Consider the following 23,139-nt stretch of genomic DNA (forward strand, 5'->3'; position numbering starts at 1 on the left):
TCAACAACCAAGGGCACAGTTACTCTCGCTGCTCTAAAGTCCTCGTTTGCTAATTCCCACGTCTCAGTCATTGTGGCATCGGTCTTGGTTGGTTGTCTTCTCTCTGAAATTGGGTCACGTTATTCTGGTTCCTCTTATGTTGCATAATTTGGATGGAATCCTAAATATTACATGGAGGCGGGTCTGGATTTGGAATATTCCTCTGAAGAGGGTTGATGTGTTGGTCTCAGCAGGCCACTAATTTGGTCAGACTCACACTGCAAATTCTCTTAGGCAATGGATTAAATCTTGGTTGGGTTCTCGTATCCTCAGCTGTTCTGTGTTCAGTCGGCCCCCACACACGAGTGCGGTTCAGGGGTCAGGCGAAGACAAGGGCAGAGCTGAAGCACAAAACTTGGGGCTCGCCATCTCAGATCTCTCCTATCCCCCCCTTTTCCAGTGGCTGTGGTTGGCCAGAATGACCGTGGCCTCTTCAGGCCCCCTTTCTGCCAGACTTTGGCCTGCCCACTGGGTACTGATTTTGTTCTGCCCTCAGGAAAAAAAAACTAAAAAAGAAAAATGGGAGGTTACCTCCAGCTGGTCTCTCCTTCCAAGTCTTACATCAATCCAGAATCTGCCTGCTCTTGTTCACTCTCCAGTGTTGTCTGATTGTGGGCGGAATCTATTGATCAGGTTGTCCAGAATCTAGAGCTGGGCTCAGTTAGAGCTTGCTCCACAATGGGAGCATAAACCTCCTCGAGGTTTTGAGGGGAAATTTAGTCAAAACTCAAAATGAGGTTTGAATGAGTGCCATTTTTCAAGCATTCTTTCCAAATAAGACCCTGTTCTGCTTATCCGTTTGGTTCATTGATGCTTCCCGGTACCATTTTCTTCATATGCATCCTGTATATTTCTTATTAGAGAAGTATCAAATTGTATCAGACTGAAATTGATTGTCATTAAAAAGTTTCCTTTGTAATGTTTATTTTTGAGAGAGACAGAGCGTGAGTGGGGTAGGGGCAGAGAGAGAGGGAGACACAGAATCTGAAGAAGGCTCCAGGCTCCCAGCTGTCAGCACAGAGCCTGATGGGGGGCTCAAACTCACAGACCTGGAGATCATGACCTGAGCTGAAGTTGGACGAAGTCTGAGCACCCAGGCGCCCCTGGTTGTGTTTCATTTGCCGAGATTTCCTTGGCATTAATTTGCTAATTTATGGAAGCCTCATTTGAGAGGTGCCTTTCCCTCCCTGTGGCACAAAGAATCCACAGTTTTTTTCTGAACGCACAACACTGTGTATTTCACTTCAGATCAGCTGAGATCACCCATGGTCCAGCTCAGTTCCAGGTCTGCCTTGTGGTCACTGTCCTGTTCAGTTCTTCAGGTAGGATCACTGATTTTAGGTTGGTTCCAAATCTGTGTCTTCAGCATAGAGCTCAAACGCTGGCAAGAGGATACCTTATGTTCTGCCCTTGCTGATTTCATATGCTGATGATTCTCAAAACTCTGCATGGACAATTTAGTGACAGAATGGGAGACAGGTTCAAGCTATCTTCTCTGCTGTCCTTTTTTTTTTTTTTTTTTTTTTTTTTTTTTTTTTTTAATGTTTGAGAGAGAGAGACAGAGACAGAGAATCCCAAGCAGGCTCTGTGATGTCAGCCCAGAGCCCAACAAAGGGCTGGATCCCATTAACCATGAGATCATGACCTGAGCCAAAATCAAGAGTCAGATGCTTAGCCAACTGAGCCACCCAGGAGCCCGTCTTTTTTTTTTTTTTTTTTTTTTTTTTTTTTTTTTTAAAGTAGGCTTCACGCCCGATGTGGGGCTTGAACTCACAACCCTGAGATCAAAACCAAAGCTGAGATCAACAGTCAATTAACTGACTGAGCCACCCAGGTGCCCTTGTCCTTTTCTTTATAAAAAATCTTTTTACTAGACTGAATCAGCTCTGAATGGAATTTTCCACAAACATGCAGAAATAACCTAACATTGAAGTTTTCTTTAATTATATAGTTACCTGCACTAAATTTGAGGGGATAAAATAAGGGAGAGAAACTAAAATGAGAAATAAAAAAATAAAAGCACAGTATTAAGCTTTATAAATGGACTTATTTTTAAAAATTAATTTCAGATATTAAAATCAATCAGAAACATTTAAATCAACTTCTCTTTTAAAGATATACAGACTACTTCTTCTGTTCTTAAATGTTACTTTTATATTCTGAATCTCCATAAGTTTCCATGAAAATGTATTAAGCTATCCAAGTATTTGGCTTATCTCTAATGTCTAAGAGGAACTTGATGTTATTGAAAAGAATACAGAAATATTCTTTTCCAGAGGTGATCTCATCTTAAATTTCATTTACGAAAACAAGAAGTACCTTTAATCATATGCTATGAAGAGTGGCAATCCCTGAGAAAATGACTCATTGCAGACAAAGTAATTAGCTATTTCACTGGACTACATAATCCTCTCAAAAAGAAAAAAACCAAAAACCAATCAATGCTTCCCCAAAGAAGTTACAAGAGGCCAAGAGCACACTAAAAATTCTTTATTGTCATTATTAAATGCATTATATAAACATGATAAGTGGAATATACTATACATTCGATGGAACACATATAGCCTTTATCAGGGTAAAAAAAATACACAGCCAAGAATGGAAAGCAGCATACATTAAAAAAAAAAAAAAAGTGAACAGCTCTCATATATTACGGTCACTATACAATGTGCCAGGATGTTTTACAACCTTTCTATTAAACAAAAGGGAACGAAACATTATGTATGGTTTAAAGGCGTTAAATGCCAGATATTCCACAGAAGGAGAAAATATTAGCATCCTGGAATCATCTTTATTCCTGGTCCATTTTCTGCCCACTGGAAAAAATTGCACTGTTTTGCCTTCCCAAGAGGACACACGAAAAAATTCTTTCCGTTATTGGGTCCAATCTTCAACACCGTCCTCATGATAGAGCGTCTGCCATGGTTGCAGAATGGGAAGGACAGATCCACCCACTACAGGGTTAAAACAGAAGGACTGGGAAGTTTGGATGCAGGTTAGAAACACGTACAGCCTAAGCCTGGGTGCATCTGGTTAGCGCATCCCGTGTTCCCTGCCACTGTTAATCTGACATTGGAAAATAGACAGAAGTCATTAGTGCTTGCCCTTGAAAAAAGCTTACATCCTGTACGAAGCATCTCTCCTGCAAATTTGCTTGAATCACACAAAAAACTGCCCAAATGCTCAGCTTCTCTTTGTCTACAGACATGTTTACAGGGGTTCTCTTGCTTTACTGAAAATAATTGAGAACGATCAGCATCTTGCTGCAAAGCCATCACCAGTGTTTCTGCTATGTTAAACCGATTAAGATCAAAGATTTGTTATGATTTTAATACTCAACTTCCTTCCTTCATCTCTTAGGAATAAAAAGAATCCAATACAGAATTACATGGATGAATTTAGGCAGATTCCACTGTATTACTCTTATAAACGTTGGCCTCAAGGGAACTATAAAGCAGGCTGTAATATTATTAATTTTCTACCTAATATTTTTTCCATTATGTCTACGAAAGCTCCTTGAGGGAATGTTGTCAGTTCAGTAGGATGCAGTCACTGCTCATGCAGGGGTTCAGACCCAGTCATTATCCAGTTTTCCTTGGAAAATTCCTTAGGAAGGTACCACACTGAAGACAGAGGTTTTCAAGCTCAGTAAGCCCAGTCAGAAAATTTTTGCTCCAGCACTGAGACAGATCAGTATTTGCAGTTATGCACCAGATGTAGCAGTTGGTTGGAGAAATATGTATTTAAACATTGAAACCAGTCAGCATAGTGAGAGACTCACATTGTGAGAAACACAGAAGGTGAGTCGGAGGAAGACGGACCCCAGACTCTAGTGTCCTGTCCTCTCTTCACTTCCAGGGACACGCTCCCAGAACGGCAAGGGGGGAGGAACCGCCCTACATCTAAATTGTTGTTGTGCAAGCTTGTGTGATAGGATTCACTACGTTTACTGTAAATCCAAGGTATGTCTGTGATTTTCCCCCCCGTGTACTTCTCCCCAGGGCATACACCAAAGGTTTTGTGGAAGGGAGGAAAAACACGTTTGTGTCTTGAATTATTCGCCACCTGCGTAAAACACTCAGTCCCTTTCTACCTTTATAAACCAAGGACCACACATCTGCACCTGTGGTTACACACGGGCTACACCAGAATCATCTAATGGCTATTATTTGATTAGTTTTTCAGTTTCTGATGAAGCTCCTTGAGTTTTATGTTCTTCAACATTCAGGCTTTAGACTGAATGTCAGTGTGGCTCTTTAAAATTTAAAGGTGAACAAATTAAATAAATAAAACTTAAAGCTGAAAGCGGAAAACAAGATCGCTACTCATTACATCTTAATAATGGAAGCATGTGATGACACCACAGCGAGCTTGAAAAAATCTTTTTTTTTTTTTTTTTAATTTTTTTCAACGTTTTTTATTTATTTTTGGGACAGAGAGAGACAGAGCATGAACGGGGGAGGGGCAGAGAGAGAGGGAGACACAGAATCGGAAACAGGCTCCAGGCTCCAAGCCATCAGCCCAGAGCCCGACGCGGGGCTCGAACTCACAGACCGCGAGATCGTGACCTGGCTGAAGTCGGACGCTTAACCGACTGCGCCACCCAGGCGCCCCGCGAGCTTGAAAAAATCTTACACGTACTTGGAAAAATCCGCACTGCGCTTGTCTAGGTAGAGGACAAGCGTAAAACTGCCTGCCCTTGTTTTCGCCATCCTTCCGCACAACTCGTAGAACACACAGGCGCTTGTGTTTACCGCAGCGAGGACTGCCAGCATTTAATGCACAGGTACCATCTGTCATGTTAATTTCAAGTTCACTGTAACGACAGGTTACAAAGTTACTACAGCCCAACAGCGCTAAAGGGATAATCCCCACCGCCTTCCCCTGCATTAGAATTCTGCTCGTACAGGGGGTACCCGGCTGCCTCCGTCGGTTAAGTGTCAGACTTCGGCTCAGGTCATGATCTCATGGTCTGTGGGTTCGAGCCCCACATGGGGCTCTGTGTTGTCATGACAGCTCAGAGCTTGGAGCCTGTTTCAGAATCTGTGTCTTCTTCTCTCTGTGCCCCTCCCCTGCTCACTCTCTCTTTCTCTCTCTCTCAAAAAATAAACATTAAAAAAAAAAAAAAAAAGAATTCTGCTTGTACAAAGACGAGGTGCCAAAAAGGGGACCAGGGTCAATGGCACGTCATTCCACACACTGCTACCACATCTGCTTAATTCCTGTTTTTTTCAGGTAATCCTAACTTACCTCCAAAGCCACCTGTGCACCCAAAGCATGCAATTAACATTTCTGAAGTACGAAAACAGCTGAAATGTGTACCCAGCACACCTACTTTCCTTAGTTTTCATTTGTGATAACTGGTTCTTCCCTTACTCAGTAGTATAGGGTGGCCACTTTCATTTCCTCTAAAATATTCTCAAGTTCAGTAGCTCCCCAGCCCCCAAAGTAACTAGAATGACAGTCTTCTCTAATTATTTCCTCATCGGTAGCAAGCTCTCGTGGATGGCTGTGACAAGGCCAAAAAGATCAGTCTTTCTATCGTCCATTTTAAAGACAATTTTCTACGCTTTTCTTTGATCAAGGCTACTATAATAGTTGCAGTCATATTTCAGCAAGGCCTGGGCTGCCTGGCAGAGAAGAAATGTGTATTTTGTCAAGCCAGTAGGGAAGCTTTATTCTCCCCCACAATTAGGATCAACTGTATTAACATCCAGAAATAGCAAAGCTGGAAGGCAACAGGATTTTCTTTTCCATACTCCCTCCATTTTTCCGATGCCCCTTCCAAAAGAGGATACATTAAAATTTTAACTTCAAGAGAAGTTAAATATCTAGGTGGTGCAGAGAAGTCAAGAAACATCAAAAAGGTGGGGCTGCCTGGGTGGCTCAGGCGGTTAAGCGTCTGACTTTGGCTCAGGTTGTGATCTCACTACTCATGAGTTCAAGCCCTGAGTCGGGCTCTGCGCTGACAGCTCAGAGCCTGGGGCCTGCTTGGAATTGTGTCTCCCTCTCTCTCTCTGCCCCTCTCCCACTCACGCTCAGTCTCTCTCTGTCTCTCAAAAATACATTAAAAAAATTTTTTTTAATAAAAAAAAAAAACACTGAAACCAAAGCAAGTAGACCATAAATGTGCTTTTAAAGAAACTGTTAAGAGAAAGAAAAAAAAGGTAAAGAATATTGATAGGAGTGAAGTGATGCTTTCTTATAAAAAAAAAAAAAATACACACTTGCAAACAGTTTTCTACATTATTATGGAAGTGGCTGTCTTAGATAACAATTAGTTGAACACTTCCAAGCCATCTGCTTCAACCTAGAAATCTCCAGAGTTCCATATAGCCAAGAGAGGTTTAAACTCTTTCCTAGTAAAGCTTTCCTGGGGAGGGGCAAAGTGGAAGGGTGGAAGGTAGGATTCAGTTGGGGGTAAAGGCTCCAGGGGTCCCCTCTGGCTCCTCATTTCTGTCTTTCATTCCATTTTCTTCCTTGGTATAAAGCTAAAGAAAAACAACAGCCATATGCTCTCTTATCCCTGGCACTCAGAGTATGGGCTGCTGACTAGAAGCATCGGCATCACCTGGGAGAGCCTGAGAAACACAGAATTAGGGGAGCCTGGGGGGGCTCAGTCTGTGAAGCGTCCGACTCTTGGTTTCGGCTCAGGTCATGGTCTCAGAGTTCATGGGATCAAGCCCCTTGTCAGGCTCAGCACTGGCAGTGCGGCAGAGTCTGCTTGTGATTCTCTCTCTCTCTCTCTCTCTCTCTCTCTCTCTCTCTGCTCCTCCCCCCTTCTTTCTCTCTCTCAAAATAAATCAATAAACTTAAAAAAGTAAAAGAAATACAGAATTATCCACCCTGCTCCAGATCGCCTACTGAATTAGAATCTGCATGTTAACAAGATTCCCAGATGATTCGTATGCACATTGAGTCGTGAAGCAGAGTGAACGTAACCAAGATACTGATGCCACCTGTGATCGCATCAACTCTAAATATGCACAGCTAATCTTAATTTTATGATAGAAAACATCATCCAGGATAAATGTTCTGAGGAATTGAGGACTTCCTGGTTCCTCTTTGTTTCCATCATTATTTAAGAACTTTGTAAACTGTAGCAGAACATTTTCTTAGGTAAACTTAGCATAAGAATAGTTCAACTTATTTTATAATTAGGACCATCACTTTGAACATTAATAGACTATAAATGGTCTGTTAATGGATCGGGGTTGACAAATGTTTTCAGATAGCACATATTTTCGGCCTGTGGGTCTTAACAGTCTCCGTTGCGACTACTCAATTCTGTCTGATATTGTAGCATGAAAAGCGGCCATGGAAACTATGGAAACCAACGGGAATGGAATGTGTTCCAATAAAACTTTATTTATAAAATCAGGCGGGAGGCTGGATTTGGCTCTGCCAACTGTAGTTTCCTAAAGTAAGTCATTTGAACTGAGCAGCGCTTGATGCATAATAGATTTTCAATAAATATTTGTTAATGAATAAATAACACTGAACACAGCTCAGATAAAAACTCTTCTCAAGAGAGAATACATTACCATGCACAACTGTGTAATTTTAAAATGGATAGGTTTTCAATGCTCAATTCATCATGGCTTAACTAATTTTACAGATACGGTGATTCTTTATAATAAAACCACTGTCTACATTTTTTTGAACCCTTCAGTCTCACTGAATGTAGATTTTGTAGCTCAGTGGCATTTCAAGAATGAAAACAAACACAGGGAGGTAAAATGACTCATCCTAGCTGGCCCCAGGTGGTTCTCTTGGGGATCGAATACCCTGAAGGTTACAGGAAGCATGAATAAGGGGTGTTTCCCTGGTGTTAGAGGTGGCACTCTGCCAACCTTGATGTAACAGACGTGAGAAAATGGTAGTGATTCTGCCAGTTTTATTTCCTCACCCAAGCAAACCTCTGCACCAGCTCAGGAGAAACCTTCACCCAAACAAACACATGGATTCTCTGAATATGTACCACTGTGTTTTGTTCTGTATTTACACTAATTGGATCAAAGACTTGAAACTGTTTCTAGCAGGTACTCTGAACTGCTAAAAAACTGGTTCGACCATCTAATTCATAATCCGGTCACTGGATAAAACTCCGGTATATCCAAAGACCAATCCGAAAATATGCCTCGTCAACAGAGCATGTATCGTGTAGTGTAGTGATGGGATCAGTAATTAAGAGAACAAAAGGCGAATTAATTACCATATAATTATTAAAGAAAAAAAATAAACTGCCTATAAATTCTCTGAGTGGACCACCTGTTTTCACATATTAGGTTGTGAGCTTCTGCTGGGCATCTTGTCCACAAGATGAACACTGAAGCTGCCAGACAAGGAGAAAAATGAAATAAATGACAGTAATTTGCAATTTATTCCTTGTAAAGTAGCTGGGTGCAGAAGGGCTGCTGGGTGAATGTATTTCATCACTTGACATTTATTCTGCTAGTTGATCTTGATTGATTTTAGAGTCTCAGTCCTGGGGTTCTTATATTCAACACATACATAGGCTGCGGCGTTTCTAAGTAATGTTATGCACTGTGATTAATCATACGACCCTATTACTAATGGCTTATGAAGAAATCATTTAAATTTAAGGTTACAGTAATGTTTTTTTAAATCCCTAATTCATTAGTTAAATTGTCTAAGATTTTCTACAAAGCACTAAGGAAACAAAAATATGCCAAGATATTTCAGCTGAGTACAAAGAATGCCACCACACTAAAATGATCACATCTACATCTTTGCTCTTAAGCTACAGAAAAGACTTAACAAATGACTTTCTTACAGGATGGTCTCCCAACTCAGATGCTCCAGACCCTACCTCCTTCGTGACCTCTGATTAGGGTTCATTAGATGTTAATTGGGATTAAAATGTAAAGTTAGTCCTGATCCAGTCATTTAAATGCTTGGCCTCCATAGCTTGATTCAAACATCTGCCATTTCTTAGTATTATGGACACAAGTTAAAACAGATATTATAAATGACTGTGAATGAGATTTTTTGGGAGACGGTCAAGGAGAAATCATCAAGACTAACCGATGGCAAATTTAGTGTCGTGACAGGAAACTGGAGACAAAATCATGTACTGACCACACACCGCCTCGGAAATCTGTTAGCAAGTAAGCTCGAACGAAGGGTTCCCAGAGCCTGGTCTGGGCCTGCACATCAAGCGGCCCCTGGTGGTGCGGCCCAAGGGAAGAACCTTCCACTCAGCCAGGACACAGCCCATCGGTGGAGAAGCCAGTAACGCAAATCCCGCCTGCGATCGCACGAGATCACACGCACACCAAGTCTCCCTCGCCTCTCTCCCGCTGGCAAGACAGCACCCATGGGAAGGAAACGCTCCAACTTCACTTTATTTAAAAACGCAGGATGTACGGCACCTGCTTTCTGAAGGAAAAAGGAAAACACAGCTTGAAAAAGAAAACTGTGGAGACATGTCTCTCTCTGACGGAGGCCCAAGAGCAGGTGGCCAGAGCAGAGAAGCCCCAGATAAAGATCTAGAGAGTGTGGACAGGTAGTTCTAGGTGCTGCCGTAATCACAGAAGGGGGACATCGTTTAGTAAAATTTCTCTATCTCCAGCGACAGCCATTGGGAGGCTGCTTCTAGATGGGAAGGTCAGAGTCTCAAAACATACCTGGTCTGCCTATATTCACGAATTTGCAATGACAACTTTTCAAGTTCAGCTCCAACTGTGGCACACACGCTCTCTGGGCCTTCGTGGCTGAAACACACACCATCCCACACGGCTGGAATACAGCCACCTTCTTCGGCAGCAATGCTGCTGAAAGTATCTCCTCTCTCTCTCTTTAGAAGACACATACCAAACTCTCATGACTAATAGTCTCCCTTTCGGAAGAACTATCTTTCTTTGGAAGGAAATATAAAAAAAAAAAAATGCAGGGGCACCTGGGTGGCTCAGTTGGTTAAGTTTCTGACTTCGGCTCAGGTCATGATCTCACAGCGTGTGAGTTCTAGCCCTGCTTTGGGCTCTGTGCTGACAGCTCAGAGCCTGGATGGAGCCTGCTTCGGATTCTGTGTCCCCCTCTCTCTTTGCCCCCCACTTCGCGTTCTATCTCTCTCTCTCTCAAAAATAAACATTAAAAAATGTTTTAAAATAATGCTAACAGTGGTAATTGCTATCGGGTGATATTTTTCTTTATACTTTGCAGTATTTTCCAAATATTCTGTACTGAGCACATACATGGTTACAGTCAGAATAAAGTAACTTTGGGGATGCCTGGGTGGCTGAGTTGGTTAAGAGCCAGACCCTTGATTTTGGCTGAGGTCGTGATTTCGCGGTTTTGTGAGTTTGAGCCCCACGTCGGGCTCTGCGCTGACAACTAGGAGCCTACTTGAGATTCTCTCCCTCTCTCTGCCCCTCCCCAACTCGTGCTGTCTCTCTCTCTCTCAAAATGAATAAACTTAAAAAAAAAAAAAAAAAGAATAAAATAACTTTTTATAGATAGATGCAGAAGATTCTGTTTTTCATTCTCTTCCCTTCCCTAACATCATAAGCTAGAGAAAACACAGGAAGGAGATGGCTATAGTCATCTTTCCGGGTTTGATTCACCTTACCAAAATCAATGCAGCTTCCTTAGCAGGGGCCGGCTCTTCTGCCTTCTCAAAACTTAATGCGAATACCTTCAAGATCAAGGTTAGAGGTATCATACCTGTTAGAAAATCCAGGGCTACCACTTTTGAGGTCTGGTGATGAGGAGTGGGTTGTTTTTAACTTTTTATAGGCTGGACTAAATAATTTGGACTGAGAACAGGCCGTAGGTGATCCGTTTACTCTGTTAGATGGTTGAGTTCTATGGTTTGATCTCTCCTTGGAGGGGTGCAGTGGATCCCTAAAACACATGTCAGTCGGAGGAGAGTTTTGAAATTCTCTACCTAGTATCCCACTTTGGCTTGTTTTTCCTTCCAAAGCACTGGATTTATTGCTGAAATCAGTCAAGACAAGGGTTGTAGTTCCAAATACTGTTCTCCTGTTGACCTTCACCTCTGTACTTGGTTTTCCAAAACTATTACAAGGATACTTCACTAAGCTGTCAAAGGCAATAGAATTGTCTTCATTGTTGATTACTGAATCTGGAAGGAGAGAGAAGTGATACTTCAGAGTTCCTAGAAGTGTGATAATATATTGACTATTTGAAACATCTTTAAAAAAAAAAAATTTTTTTTTTACATTTATTTATTTTTGAGAAACAGAGTGAAACAAAGCGTGAGTGGGGGAGGGGCAGAGAGAGAAGGAGACACAGAATCCCAAGCAGGCTCCAGGCTCTGAGCTGTCAGCGCAGAGCCGGATGCGGGGCTCGAACCCACAAACCACAAGATCATGACCTGAGCCGAAGTTGGACGCTCAACCGACTGAGCCACCCAGGTGCCCCGAAACATCTTTTTATATCGTTAAAACTTTTAGTTCACTTATGATGATGAATGCATAGAACTATCAACACAGTTAGTTTGGACAATTCAGGATTAACTGTCTTCTCGTTAGGAAATAAAGTATCATAGAAAGGGCAATATTTCACCAACTCCTAGCAGCGCAGAGGTGGCTTTAACAGAGATTTATATTTGCTTGTTATTATTTTTTTACCATTTAAAAGTCATTCAGCTACCAATTTTGTTCCTATTAGGCAACACAATAAAGCAGTGGTAATTAAGGGATGGTATATAGATCAGCAGTTAGAGGCCTGTCTCTGGATTATCAGGAATGTCTCTGTGAATGACACATATTGGGAAAGGCTTACTGAAATTAAACAAAGATGAATTACAAAGACTTGACATTAATTAAAAATGTTTCTTTTTTAAAAATATAATTTATTGTCAAATTGGCTAACATACAGCGTGCTCTTGGTTTTGGGGACAGATTTCCGTGGTTCATCACTTACATACAACACCCAGTGCTGATCCCAACAAGGGCCCTCCTCAGTGCCCATCACCCATTTTCCCCTTTCTGTGAATGGCACATAATGGGAAAGCCTTATTAAAACTGGACAAAGATGAATTACAAAGACTTGACACTAATTAAAAATGCTTCAACAAAGCATCCTAGCATTTTGGAATCCATACTATGTTCTAAATTGTAGTCTTTCATACTCAGAAAAATAACAAGAAAATAGTTAATGGGATGCAGAGAGGCGTTTCAGAATGTTGGAATGAATGAGGAGGCCTCAGACCGTGGTCTTCTGAGGGCTCTGGGCTGAAAGATACTGACCGGGGGGAGTGGATAAAGAGGAGGCGTGGTCCCTTCCAGCAATGCTGTGCAAGGGGTGGGGCCCACCCTTCTCACCCAGAGAACAAAACACCCTGTGACAGCAACCACAATGTGGGGTCCATAAGTCAAGAATGAACTTTCTCATCTCTAATTGAAGGGAGAGAGAACACTTTGAGAACACAATAGAAACTGCATCAATGAGCTGGTTCCTAATCACGGGTTCGCTCTGAGGTTTTACATTCTCTGAACGCATGAAATTGTGAGCTGTAAAAAGAGTTATTTTAAAGGATTTCAGTGAAATCAGTACAATTGTCTGGGTAAAGATTTTAATAACAAGGGGTAGGAAGGATAAAGAAGAGAAAAAATTCAGCATTTTTCTGTTCCACCTGCAAAGATATTCTTACAGAAATCCTCCCTTTCAGTTTATGAAGTGCTTGGACTGAATAACAAACTCAAAAGTTGCTGAAATCTGCATAAAACAAAGCTTTATTGAATAATTCATTAGAAATAGTAGAGAACAGATGTGATCATCTCAGTATTTTGAGATACAAAGGCACATACTCTTTTAGCACAAGCATGTTTTCACTCCTCGTTTAAGAAAAAAAAAAAGGACTGAACAGAATATTAGCATGGTTTACATGCAAAGCCTGGCAATTCCTTTAAACCTTGCAGAAAGAAAGCATTTTACTTAGGAAATATCAAGATGGAACAAGATATACAGCTTTGTATAATTAGCCGCCTTTGAACTCAAAATCAAAATTCAGTCTTACCAATAGGTCTTGAAGTCAGGCAAGCATCACAAGCCTTCGAAGACGGCCTGTTTATGAGCGTGCAGACCACACACGTCCACTGCTCTTCGGATTTCCGAGCCACATGGTCCCCTCTGCTGGATGGCCAGGTGACCGTAGTGTTTCTCCTTGGCAGCGTGCTACCGGAGAATTTTGTAACGTTAACCATTACCACTCTTACGGTTGCCTTGTTCCTATACATTCAGGGTATTTTAGAAACTCTTACAGAAACATTAACGTCCAAATGTGTACAAGCCCTAACTATCTCAGAATAAAACGTTTCCGCTTGCGTCCTGCTGACTGCTATTAAAGACAGAAATAACAAATAAATGTTTTTGTTTACAGTCAGAGCTGTGGTTTTGTTTTTTTAAAACCCTCTAAGAACATTGGACATAACCACTAGGAAGCATTTCTCAAATAACGTTTTAAGTAAGCGGCACTCTTCCCAAAGCCAACCTAAGGTATCTCTGTTCAACCCAACTGGCGGGTGGGGATGAAGCAAAGACTTGGGCAGAAATTAGAACGTGGAAAGCAGAACGAGAAACATTTTACACTTCCTTCATGTCCAGATCTCTCCAGAATTTCTCAACACTATCCACTAAGCACTACACCAAATAGCTGATCTGTAACGAAGAAAAAGATCCCCAGCCTCGGCGTACTTTCCTTCGGGCAAATCTGTTTCATGTTAGATATCTAATAAGATTAGTAAGAAAACAGTAAAACCAACCCTGATTTTTGGACACAAAAGTGAATCATGCTTTTCCAACTGGAGTTCCTGACTGGTTATTTGTCGTTACACAAAATGCCTTTAAAAGCTCCGATAAAGTCCTACTCTTAAACACATCGTGCCGGGACGCCTGGGGGGGGCTCAGTCGGTTGAGCGTCTGACTTGCGCTCAGGTCACGATCTCATGGTTCACGACCTCGATCTCATGGTTCACGACCTCGGGTCCCACGTCGCGCTCTCTGCTGTCAGCTCAGAGCCCGCTTCAGATCCTCTGTCCCCCTCTGTGTCTCCCCCTCTCCCGCTCACTCTCTTTCTCAGTCTCTTGCTTTCTAAATAAATAAATGAATAAATACACTTACAAAACAACAGCACCCCGTTCTGTAGAGCATGTCACGTGGGCAAGCACCACGGCAGCATCACAGGTCCCTTTATTCCCAACATTAATACAGAAAAAGCTCTTTTGGTCAAAGCCACGGTGCCTTACATCTCACAACATGAGTTCTTTGACTCCCAGAGGTACCTGGTCTCCTGTAACATTTTGCTCCTTACATATAATTACACCAGTTGTTGAATTCACCCTTGTCTGGTGAAATAACAAACAACATAAGCAAATCTGGAAATCAGACACATGTCACTGTGGCCCTTTGATGTTTACTTTTTTCTTATTCCTATGGAATACCAGACCTTCCACAGAATTTGCTTGACCTAACTCCTGCCCTCCTCCCAACTTACTCTGAAAGGCAGCAAGATGCATTTATTCATAATGAAATAAACACAATTTAAGTAATCCTCAGATTTTCAACAAGCTCCAATTTTTCACCTCTCTTATCTTCTAGCCTATAGATTTCACTAACCATTAAGCATATATTCACTGTGACCTACATACAGCAGCTTTGCAAGCATTTTTCCCCTTACTGCTCCACTGTTAATCACTACCGAGAAATTCTTTCCAATCCCCACCTGGATGTGCAACAGGAATTTCCAATTTCATGTAGTAGTGGACTGTGGAATGGTGTCCTGAAGGCATCGCATCATAATGCCAGGAACCTGTAAAGGTGAATTTACAAAGAGGACCTTTGCAGATGTCCTCTTGACATGGGGGAGATTACCCTGGATTATCTGGGTGGTCCCTTACTCCAAATACAAGTGTCCTTGTAAGAGAGAGGCAGAGGGAATTTGATACCCATGCAACAGAAGGCGATGTGACCAGAGAGGCAGAGACTGGAGTGACGCAAACCACAAGCGAAGGAAGCCGGGCAACCACCGGAGGCTGGAAAAGGCAGTGGGTTCTCCTCTAGCGCCTCTGGAGGGAACACAGCCCTGCCCACACCTTTGGCCCCAGGGAAACTGCTGTTGAACTTCTGGCATCCACAACTGTGCGAGAATACATTTCAGTTGCTTTAAACTATCAGGTTTGTGGTAGTTTGTTATGAAAACCACAGGAAGCTAGTGCAAATAAAATGCATGATCACTTCCCCAGCCCCAACACACACACACACACACACACACACACACACTCCTTTGCAACTGCCAGTCTGTCTCATCTCAGTAAACGCCATCACTGTGCACCCCACCCGTCAGGCCAAACACCCACAAGAAGTCATTCCTAACACTTCTTACCCTCACATCCCACATCCAATGCACCAGCAAATCGCGTAGGCTCTGCTCCAGGGGCAGACTTACCCTGAAGCTCAAGAAGCTTCCGTAGCTCAGTGTGTTCTCCTCTAGGGACCGGAGTGGGGACCGGGAACAACAGAAGCAGGAACCCCAGCCGCCTGCCGGGGGCCGACAGCACCCTCGGCGGTGTCCGCCCCGGGGTTCTTGGTAGGCAAGGCCCGTGCCCCGCCAGCACTATCCCGCACCTGCCCGGTGCCAGGGACCACGTGCCCCGGTGGCGTCGGGAGCCGCTGCACCGTCTCGACTTTCAGGAGAAGGACCTGAGACGGCCCGCCCATCCTTCGCTCAAGGGCCAGGGTGACCCAGGCTGCAAGGCCATCCACCACGCGCACCCCCCTACCACCAGCCCAGGACCAGCCTGGAAGAGGTGAGACGTCAGAGGCAGCCGAGAGAGAGCCGAGGGCTGGCTGTCTCCTCCAAGGTCCTCGGGCCACCAGCATCAGCATCGTGTGGGAACCTGTCCGACACCCAGACTCTCAGGCCAGGCCCTCCCCGGGCCTTCGACTTCGGGGCCGAGGCCCAGCCATCTGTGCGGACAGCCCTCCACAAAACTGTGGTGCACACGGACGTTTTAAGAACCGTCGCTCCGGGGGCCTCCCCACAGACAGCAAGTAGCGCTTGAGCAAAACGGTACAGGGCAAGCGAGAGATGTGCCACCACTGAGAGCCGACTGTGAAGCCAAAGGACGATCTGCTCGTCTATCGATAATGAAAAAATACGATGCTGTTGATGGTGAAACTACAAGGCAAGAAGGAGGCAAGGAGCCAAAACATGGAAGAAGGTAATCACCCAGCCGTGGCAGGTAGCTGAGAGAGTCTTACTTGTCTGATGTCTGCGGTGTTTAAAAACTAAAATTTGTTATCTATTTCTTATTCTAAATATTCACAGTAGGAGCAAACTTTGCATTCATACTTTTTAATATTTTTTTTTTCATAAAGAAGTCCCCTAAATTGTTTAAGTTTCAGTCCTTAACCCTACCTGAACTTCTAATATAGCCTAAGGGGCACCTGGGTGGCTCAGTCAGTTAAGCGTCTGACTTTGGCTCAGGTCGTAATCCCACAGTTCGTGGGTTCGAGCCCCACATCAGGCTCTGTGCTGACAGCTCAGAGCCTGGAGCCTGCTTCGGATTCTGTGTCTCCCTCTCTCTGCCCCTCCTTCACTCGTGCTCTGTCTCTCTCTCTCTCTCAAAATAAAAAAGAAACCATTTAAAAAAAATAAAATAAAAAGAGCCTAAACTGAACCATTTTTTACCACCCCACCCCACCCCACCCCACCCAAGCTGCCATCATTTACCACTGGCACTAGTGAGGGCACCCAGATGTCATTCCTTCACTCTGGTCACACCACAGTCCCTTTTCCACACAGTGGCCGCACGATCCTCGTAAAACACAAGTCAGTTTACGTCATCTGTCTGCTCAAAACCTTCCAGTGGCTTCCCGGCTAACTCAAAGTCAGTGGACCCCACGCTGCCCACGGTGATCACTTGACATAGGAATCGGTTACTTCTCTCCCGATCCACACCTCCGATGGCATCCTAGCATACTCAGAATAAAACCACAACTTCTTCTCATGGCCGGGCGGGCCCTGCGAAGTGGAGCAGCCCTGCGCCCACATTCACTCTGCTCCGCTCAGTCATGCCTGCCTTCTTTCTCTCCATGACACCAGAGACTTCATGCTTCTCCAGTCGCCTTCTCCTCCGCCCCTGATCTTTACAAGACATCAGACCTTCTCAAAAGTCTCCTCAGGGACTTCATCCACCCAACCTATTGAAAATGAGCTTCCCTGTCGCCATGTGTCCCCTCACTGAGGCTGATGCTTCTTCCGAGCACTGCGTGTCATTATCTGACATCTTACACATACATGGACATAGAGCCTTTTCTTAAGAAGATCTCCTCCCACTGCAATATAGAGTTCCACGGATATGCCACAAAGAGAGGTTTAATGAATGAATTTTGTCCTATGTTATCTACTGAATTTGCTTTCTGGAAGATCACCATTTCTTGGCTGTCATCCCTCAAGCCTCACCTGCTCTAATGGCCTGGATGTCCCTCTCTAAATCACTTCCCAGGGCTCTTCCAAAGCGCTCCTTTTCTTCTCATCAGCAAAGTGAAGGCAACCTCAAGGCTTTCTCTGGGACTTCCCTGCTTCTCTTAGGACATACTCTCAGTGACTGCAAACACTAGCCGGTTCAACTATGATCTCAGGTTATCGGGTAATGGGGAGGGGTTGTGTTCTCAGAAACCAAAGGCTTAAGATACAGATGGAGGATGAGGGTGTCGCCAAGGAAATCTTTGCCCTTCTCAACGGAAACTACATACAAGTACGGGAAACAACTCATTTTGCTTTGTCGAAACAAAATAGACTATTTTTTCAAAGGTAGAAATGTACATATTAATAAAAAAAAAGAAAGTTAGGCAAAATAAAGCACCATTTAAAGAACGTTTGAATAAAAAGAACACCCAGGGGCGCTTGGGTGGCTCAGTCAGTTACACGTCTGACTTCGGCTCAGGTTGTGATCTCACAACTTGTGGTTTGGAGCCCCACGTCGGGTTCTGTGCTGACAGCTCAGAGCCTGAAGCCTGTTTCAGATTCTGTCTCTCTCTCTCTCTCTCTCTACCCCTCCTCTGCTCACACACCCTCTCTCTCTCCCTCTCTCTGTCTCGAAAAATAAACATTGAATAAAAAGAACATCCATGCTGCTGCCCAACTGCTATTTCAATGGAACCAACTGCTACTCCATTCTAATAGGGCCCCTTCCTCACGGGACACTAGTACTTCCCAGGGCGACTCCAGTCTCACCGGGCCCCTCCTGGGAGCCCTCCAGAACATGCTTCTTCTGCTGAAAGGAATTTACTATCATGAGTCTTGAGAGAAGAGGCTTAAGCAGGAAGCACCTTAGATCTGCCTTTATTCTTTCCACCTGTTCTGTCTGTGGAGTACCCAGCCAAGGGCGCCTCGGTGGGTTCCGGTTCCCGAGACTGGAGCTTTTACACCTTTTTACTAATCCCATGAATTACACCAATGTTCGTTTTGGCTACAAGACCCACAGATTCCCATGCTAGTGTAAAATAATTTGAGCTGGGTTTCTTTCCTTGTACTCAGAAGAATCCCTTTTAAATTGTTTTTAAACATGACAATTGTGTGATCAAACTCGCTTCCCAAAACAAGGCTATCCTATCAAGACTAACCCGTTAGAGATTTTCCTCATTCATGTCTCTTAAGTGCCTTGTGATTGCTCCGTTTCCCCTCAGACATGTCTGCCAGCTCAGACCTGCCTTAAGAATTGGCTCGAAGGGGCATCTGGGTGGCTCAGTCGGTTAAGTGTCTGACTTCAGCTCAGGTCATGATCTCGCGGTTCGTGAGTTTGAGCCCCTTGTTCGACTCTGTGCTGATGGCTCGGAGCCTGGAGCCTGCTTCGGATTCTGTGTCTCCCTCTCTCTCTGCCCTTCCCCCCTCACACTCTCTCTCAAAAATAAATAAACATTAAAAAAAAAAGAACTGGCTTGTGAACATCAGTAACTTCTCATTAACTAGCAACCAATTCTCAATACTTTCCAAATTAGATGGTTTTCAGAGACCTGAACGTGTCTCCTGGTAGGAACAAACACCCCCCCCGCCAGCTCTCCACATGCATGTTCCTGCCTCATGTCCTGGAGGAATTCCTTTCACAGATCTCAAAGGTCACCTTCTTCACCTTTCCTTGCCCTCCCCAAAGTGGAAGAACGACTCCACTGCTATTGGTACAAAAGTGCCCTCTGCAGCACTTCCATTCCAAACCCGGGGGGCGGTTAATGATCTACTTACTCATTCACTCCCCACCTTAGGCTCTGACGGGCTAAATTTTAACTGTTTTTTTATGTTTATTAATTTTGAGAAAGAGAGAAAGAGCATGCACACACGTGTGAGCGGGGAGGGGCAGAGACAGAGGGAAAGAGAGAATCCCAAGCAGACACAGAGCAGACCCTGACACAGGGCTTGCTCCCACAAACCGGGAAATCGCGACATTGAGCCGAAACCAAGAGTCGGACGCTGACCGACCGGGCCACCCAAGCACCCCTAAACTTTGTCTATGTATTTGCAGTACCTGAATTATAACAGACACTAATTAAGACAGTAGTAACAAATTTTCAAAGATTTATAAAACAAAGACTAGCACAGAAAAGGAAAAGACATTAAAAAAAAAAAAAAATTTTTTTTTAAAAAAAGAGGGGCGCCTGGGTGGCTCAGTCGGTTGAGCGTCCGACTTCGGCTCAGGTCACGATCTCACGGTCCATGAGTTCGAGCCCCGCGTCGGGCTCTGGGCTGACGGCTCAGAGCCTGGAGCCTGCTTCTGATTCTGTGTCTCCCTCTCTCTCTGCCCCTCCCCTGTTCATGCTCTGTCTCTCTGTGTCTCAAAAATAAATAAACGTTAAAAAAAAGAAAATTTTTTAAAAGAAAAGGAAAAGACAGCAGTTTCCTCATAAGGAAAAAATACTCACCTGTATATATTACGCTAGCTCATATACAAACAGCCAACAATAAATGGTGTAAGTATTCAGTGTGGCGTAACCCATAAAGACTGTAAAACTGGGGGAGGGCTTCATGAAGGAGTTAAATAAACTTTGTGTGATTCAAAGAATAAGAGGGATCAATGCTGTTGGGCTTTTGTATTTCTTCAACTAAATTTGAGATGACTTTAACTTAGGATGAGAAAATGGAATCAACATTAAAAATGTTCAAAACCTCATGCAGAAAATGAACAGAATACACTTCGGTATAGAAATCTCTAAGAATAGGACAAACGCTACTAGTTTTCAAATGTCTTATTATACACACATTTGTTTGTCAATATACGGTTGCTTTTCCAAATGATGTCTTAAGCTGAATGTCAGTGCGTAAGTCAGAAGTAGCTGAGGAGAGAGGACGGATTGCAGGGCTCAGAATATTTGCCCAGAGCAAGGCCTCCCCTAGCTCAGATGCCCCTACGTCTGTTGCAGGGAACCCTTCAGTCTTTAAAACCTAGTTTCCAACAACCTTTGGAATCAACATTTACATGATAATCAACATATTTCTTTGATCATGTGGAAGAAAACTTTTTGTTAAACCCCCAAAACTATCAATTCACAGAAAACAAATACAGAACATCAATCATTCATTCAGGAGACAAACATTTATCCAATGTCCTTCTGCCAGATACTGTGTCATACACATTTGGTCAGATAAGTGTACACCTATAACATTAAAACTAAGAAAACCATAAATCTGCACAATAAATATATTATCTAAATATACCTCAGATCTTGGTGGCAGTACGGTGGGGTGAAGAAGCCGAGAGGAAGAAGCTGTGAGTGGTTGGGGAGCTTAGAACAAGAGAAGGGGGGATGAAAAGGAAACCACAGGGGCAGGGAGGGCGGGGAGACTGCCGCAGACACACGGGGGAAGGCGCAGATGGGGGCCTCCCCCACAGACCGCCTCCGGCCCATCACCTCCAGCCCGTGGGCCTAAGCCTGCCATTGGGCAAGATGGTGCCTCCCTCCCCAGGGTCCACAGCTGCTTCCTTCCCTGCTCGGGCACTTATTCCTCAGCACATCACTGTGTCTTCCTGGCTCACTCTTTTGCTCCTACTCTGGATATTCCCTGAAGCTCAGACCTTGGTTCCTGCCTCTCTACGTTCCCTGTGAACTGATTTCTTTTGAGTATTTCACTTAGTAAGGGCACCTGGGTGGCTCAGCCGGTTGAGCGTTGGGACTCCTGGTTTGGGCTCAGGTCATGATCCAGGGTCATGGGATCCAGCCCCGCGTCAGGCTCCTCACTGAGGATGGAACCTGCTTAAGATTCTCTCTCTCCCTCTGTGCCTCTCCCCTGCTGGTGCTCCCTCTCCCTCTCTCCAACATGAATAAATAAATAAACAAAAACAAAACGAAGACCTGCCCGTAATAACCATCAAGCCATGACCTGCCAACTGTGACAGGGCCCATCACACATCTCTTCAGACAGTCCACTGTTGCTTTACATGGACAAAATTCATCTTTTCTACTCTATCCCAACTCTCCCAGACCCTCTGAGTGAACATTTCTATTATTTGGTCTGAAACTTCTTACATCACCTTACATATCAAACCTGTCAAAATTCTCGCTGACTTTTAAGATTTTTAACCCAAGTCCCGCTCCTCTTCTCCGTTCCCAGGGTCCTGACCTCAGGCCCGGCAACTGTCACTGCACCAGCTTCTTGGCCTCCCCCCCCAATGAAGAGTCCTTAATCTCCTGAGTTAGGCAATCCATCAACCATTCCCAGAACAGCTAATGATTCCTAGTCTTTGACCCCCTTCTACCTGTAAAACTGGCTCTTATGGTCCACCAACCCAGAGCCTCCTGTGGCGTGGCCCGTGTTACCGTCATCCCTCGACCATGCCGTGATTATTCATTAACGGTCAGGGTCTCCGTGCTCCACCTTCCCAATGGTGTTTGTTTTCTCAGTTCACCAAAGTGCTAACTGTCTTTTAAAAGTAAACTTCAGGGGCGCCTGGGTGGCTCAGTCAATTAAGCATCAGACTTCGGCTCAGGTCACGATCTCGCGGTTCGTGAGTTCAAGTCCTGCGTCGGGCTCTGGGCTGACGGCTCAGAGCCTGGAGCCTGCTTCAGATTCTGTGTCTCCCTCTCTCTCTCTGCCCCTTCCCTGCTCATGCTCTGTCTCTCGCTCAAAAATCAAACATTTAAAAAAAAAAAGAAAAGCAAACTTCACACTTTTTCTATGACATCTTTCCAGCTTTGTGTGTACATATAAACACTTAACATCCCTGAACTCTTACGGCACTTCATGTGCTTTGTGTCTGTACTGGTTATTTTGGCTTATGATCACATACACTCCTTTATATTATTACTTTTTAAATGCTTATTTATTTTGAGAGACAGAGAGAGAAAGTGTGAGCAGAAGAAGAGCAGAGACAGAGGGAGAGAAAGAAAATCCCAAGCAGGCTCATGCTCAGTGCGGAGCTCGACGTGGGGCTCGATGCCACGGACTGTGAGATCCTGACCTGAGCTGAAATCAAGAGTGAGACACCTGGGTCAGCCACCCAGGCGCCCAACACTCCTTTATATTATTGATATTTGTCCCAGGCTTTCCCAAAGGGACCTAAAGCCTTTTACCAGGGTAACTGAGCACTGGGGAAAAGGAAGTAATCAGACGTTTTGGGGACCACTGGACACTGGCTCCAAACAGAGGCTAATTCAAAGAGACTCAAAACAGCACTGTGCTCCACTGAGAAAGTAGGGGCTTAGAGAGGTCAGGTGATCAAGGGAGTCGTAGCTCAGATCCATCTCAGTGGGTCCCTGAACCTATCCTGTGGTTATTTCCCTAGTTCTGGAAGGCGTAATTGGAATAGACGTACTCAGTAGCCGGAAGAGTCACCGCGTTCTTGTTTAGCAAGCAGCCAATTATTTAACCAGTAAGACAAGAATTTTGTAAAGAGATCTGGCTTAGGTTTTTTAGTATTATTTCTAACTAAAGCAAAAACCTTTGAAGAGAGTTGCATTTGTCCAATCATTGACCTATCTACACCTCCTGGTAATCATTTTACAAACAAGATAAAAACCAAATGTTAGATATTAACATCTGAACTGCATTTGTTCTACTGAATCCAGAAGTGGTCCATTTATCGTCTTCAGCTTATCCTGTTTTCTGTTGTGGTTGTTGTT

At 44.0% G+C, this 23,139-nt stretch overlaps 1 protein-coding gene across 4 annotated transcripts in view; it reads right to left on the reverse strand.

Annotated features, from left to right (window-relative positions):
- Positions 1 to 2,513: 2,513 nt before the first annotated feature.
- NEIL3 (nei like DNA glycosylase 3) overlaps positions 2,514 to 23,139 on the reverse strand; it is a 50,388-nt gene continuing 29,762 nt past the window's right edge. For 3 of the 4 annotated variants that reach the window (XM_060652856.3, XM_081795648.1, XM_081795649.1), the window contains exons 7-10: positions 13,046 to 13,203; positions 10,726 to 11,146; positions 4,681 to 4,855; positions 2,514 to 2,993 (exon numbers count right to left, since the gene is read on the reverse strand). In XM_060652856.3, the coding sequence (XP_060508839.3) occupies positions 2,811 to 2,993; positions 4,681 to 4,855; positions 10,726 to 11,146; positions 13,046 to 13,203 (937 nt within the window). In that variant the 3' untranslated portion in view covers positions 2,514 to 2,810. Of the gene's footprint in view, positions 2,994 to 4,680; positions 4,856 to 6,203; positions 9,777 to 10,725; positions 11,147 to 13,045; positions 13,204 to 23,139 lie in introns of those variants that run through there. The other variant, XM_081795650.1, reaches the window with a different exon arrangement.

This window comes from Panthera onca, chromosome B1, assembly GCF_046562875.1.
Source record: "Panthera onca isolate mPanOnc1 chromosome B1, mPanOnc1 haplotype 2, whole genome shotgun sequence".
Classification (NCBI taxonomy): domain Eukaryota; kingdom Metazoa; phylum Chordata; class Mammalia; order Carnivora; family Felidae; genus Panthera; species Panthera onca.